Consider the following 3,422-nt stretch of genomic DNA (forward strand, 5'->3'; position numbering starts at 1 on the left):
GAAGTATTTAAAAGACGTGTAGATGTGGTGCTTAGGGACATGGTTTAGTGGTGGACTTGGCAGTGCTGGGTTAACGGTTGGACTTGATCTTAAAGGTCTTTCCCAACCTAAATGATTCTATGATTCTATCTTCTCCAAATTGCACCAGTCTGCATGGGAAACAAGGGATTGCTCAGGGATAAGGCGCTAAACCTGCGACAAATCTCCAGAGAAGCAGATCTTCAGCAAAGACTACAGTAATTTTTAAAATGTTTTTCTTTCAAGATTAAGAAGCTATACCGAAGGGCCTACAGAGAGACTGTCTGTTGTAAATTACCCAGTAGCTTCAGTTTCCAGACCACTCCCTGAACACAGTAAAAGAAATAATGAATGCAACATCATTTCTGTGTTCAGTTCTTTTCCTGACTATGGTGAAAGATGAGTAATGCTCTGCACTTGATTTTTAGCACGAATTCAGTTGACAAGCAAAATTTTTCCTTCTTGCTAAAGATGTCCTTTTTTATTTAACTTACACTGAACTAATTTCCAAGTTATTTCAGCAGGTTGTTGATGTCTGAATTGATTTTTTTGTCGGGCCTCTTGAGTAAACCCACTATAGTCACTCCAACAATAAATGCATTTCCCGTAAGTCTTTAGGGCTTCAGATATCAGAATTGCCTGTATGACATACTGGACACAGTAGAAGATGAGCTTCTCAGGGTCCCAAAGAATTATACTTTCACTTTTTATAAATATCACAAACACAATAAGGACTAGACAATGGAAAAGTGAATTACTTAAAATAATGCACAGTGTAAAATCTCTTCATTCATACACTAGCAGAACTCTTACAAGAAAGATCCAAACTACAAGATACTGGTACCACATGTGTTTATTTGTCCTTTTTTCCTTTTTTTTTTTTTTGGTGCAAGGTTCCCCTGAGTTCAGATTTCCTTGTCCTGCCCTCTGTTTGAAAAGCAGGTGTCAGCCTACAACCAGTGTTCAACTTGTAGCTGAGGCTCTGCAGACTGTATAAAGAAGCTGCTGAAAATCAGTTGCTATTTTCTCCGGAGAGGTCAGTACTGTGCTTATAGAAGAAAGTAATAAAAACCAGCATGTCTGAGGGAAATTGCTTTTCTGGAGAATTGTCCCTTGTAGATTACTAAAGCATGCATTGCCACTAATACTGTGGGAATGTTGTCAAAAGAGTTTTTCCACTGTGATGCATCTACAAATCACACTACCTAAGCCTCACAGCACAAAATGTTTGAATGGCCTTTTGAAATGAAAATATTCAGCTTTGAAGGTTTTGGGGATGGGAGGGATTTTTTAACTGTCTTAGGCTGACTGACTCTGCAACTTTATAGCTGTTATCGATCCCAAAGGCAGCAATTCCATTTCCAATCCCTAATCTATCTGGGAGCTAGGAGGATAATGACTGTTGAATCTTCTTCGAAATCAGCGTACCAGGTAAGGAGGCTGCAGTATTTTTCAAGAGAACAAAGTCAGATCTTACTTTTGGAGTGACAAAAAACAAACAAGCCCCCTATACTCTAGCCTTAAGAAAGAGTCTGTCTTTGTGGAAAATCTAAATTAAAAATTCTGTTCTTGGATCAAGCCTCAGCGTTGAATTTAACTACACCTCTTTACTGTTGTTAGAGAAGCCCTGCAAGCCAAAACAGCATCTGAGAATGACAGAACCAAACTGTTACAGAGACAATAACTAAGCTACAATTTTTGCACATGCTATGAAGTCTTAAAATTTGAAAGGTTCTCCCAAAGTATCAGATTTAGTTGAAATAAAGAGTGAGAGCTATGAACTGGATCCACAATCTAGCTAGGTGCTATCCAGGGGCACTGAAGGCCTCCGTCATACACAGTACTACACAAAATGACAAAGAAGGAATACAGAAATTTCATCTAAATCTAATATTGTTTACTTTTTTTTTTACACAAAAGCCCTCTAGCAATGGTACCAGGATATATATGCATAAGATGTAGAACATGCCACTGGAGTTTTAAGAGCTTTCAGGAAGTTTTCTAAAACATGTATTATCACAGCAGATATTACCATTAAAATTATGGACATGAAAAAGCAGTAATATTTCCCATTTCATAGACTAGGACATTTGGAACTATACTTTAGCAGATCTTACCAACTTCCGTTTGAAAAGGACTGACTTCCAGTAACGATCACATAACACGTCCAGGGAAGATGAGCATCAGACCCCTTTCAATTTCCGTATGTTTTTCTAAAATGTTATTTATCATATCTCAATCTGACTGGATCTCCTTAGTGACACACAGAAAGTCTAGTGAAGACTGAAAGACCCAGTATTTGGTACAAAAGCCTTGTACCCATCTCCTTGCAGCACTGTGGTAATATATATCGGCAAAGATGCTCTATCCAGCAAATTTATCAGTATGAACTTGTTCACTGATTTGGCTGGACAGCCTGTCAGCTTTATAAACAGACTCACCTGAATGTAGTTGTCAACAATTCCCCAAGCAAAGCCACATGGAAAAATCCCTTCTATGGGCTGGTTTTCAGGCAAAGGTGGGAAGCCATTTTTTTCTATCAGCTTTTGATAGAACAAGACAGAAGATTTGGGCATCAACTTCTTGTCGTGGCTTTGAAAATCAACGTAAAACAATCCACGCCGAATGCTGTATCCCCTGTGCCATTCAAAGCCATCCAGGAGGGACCAGACTGTGTAGCCAAACACACTAACTCCGTCGTACCGGATGGCTGAGGAAAGAACAAAACCAAACGTATTGCAGAGCTCATTTTTCCTATGTAGATTACACCATAACAGCAATGTTTGTGGTATTCATGTGTAAGAACAATGCAACAGGTCAGATAAGTATCTCGGGGCCTGCCTCAAAGCCCGTTCAGGGAAGATATTTCAACTGCACTCAGGGAGCTGCCAGGGCATGGGTGCACTGTGCAAGGCAGTAGAGGTACCTGGCTTGGCTTTAAACAAGCCAGATTTAGAAAGAGAAGCAGTGCAGCAGTGGTTTGAGCAGTGCTGCTAATTAGGCGTGTCAAACCTCAGCCTTGGAGCAGAGCGCGCTATACTTGAACTGTTTGCAGCAACTGAGCTCGTAACTGCGCTGCACTGCACTTTGCTAAGCACGCACTGCAGCTCATTCCGGGGTAGCTTAAGTGCCATTAATGCAGCACTATCCTGTATGCAAACAAAAGTTATACTCTTTTTGATCCTCCCCCTCCACTACAAATACATATTGAGAAAACCCTGACACCACTTTTGGCGTGCTGATGAATTTTTATTACCAAGGATTTTAAGAAGAACTGATAATGCAGGAAGACCCTCTTTATTTGATAATTCTGTCTCTTAGCATCTTTTATGGCATAGCATTTTCCAGCTTAAATATTTATAGAATCATAGAATCATAGAATCATAGAATCATAGAATCATAGA

At 39.7% G+C, this 3,422-nt stretch overlaps 1 protein-coding gene across 1 annotated transcript in view; it reads right to left on the bottom strand.

Annotated features, from left to right (window-relative positions):
* Positions 1–3,422, bottom strand: part of KL (klotho) — a 24,410-nt gene that overhangs the window by 7,789 nt on the left and 13,199 nt on the right. The window contains exon 3 of the mRNA XM_009327860.1: positions 2,460–2,728. Within this exon, the coding sequence (XP_009326135.1) occupies positions 2,460–2,728 (269 nt within the window). The remainder of the gene's footprint in view (positions 1–2,459; positions 2,729–3,422) is intronic.

This window comes from Pygoscelis adeliae, unplaced genomic scaffold, assembly GCF_000699105.1.
Source record: "Pygoscelis adeliae isolate BGI_AS28 unplaced genomic scaffold, ASM69910v1 Scaffold14, whole genome shotgun sequence".
NCBI classification, from domain to species: Eukaryota; Metazoa; Chordata; class Aves; order Sphenisciformes; family Spheniscidae; genus Pygoscelis; species Pygoscelis adeliae.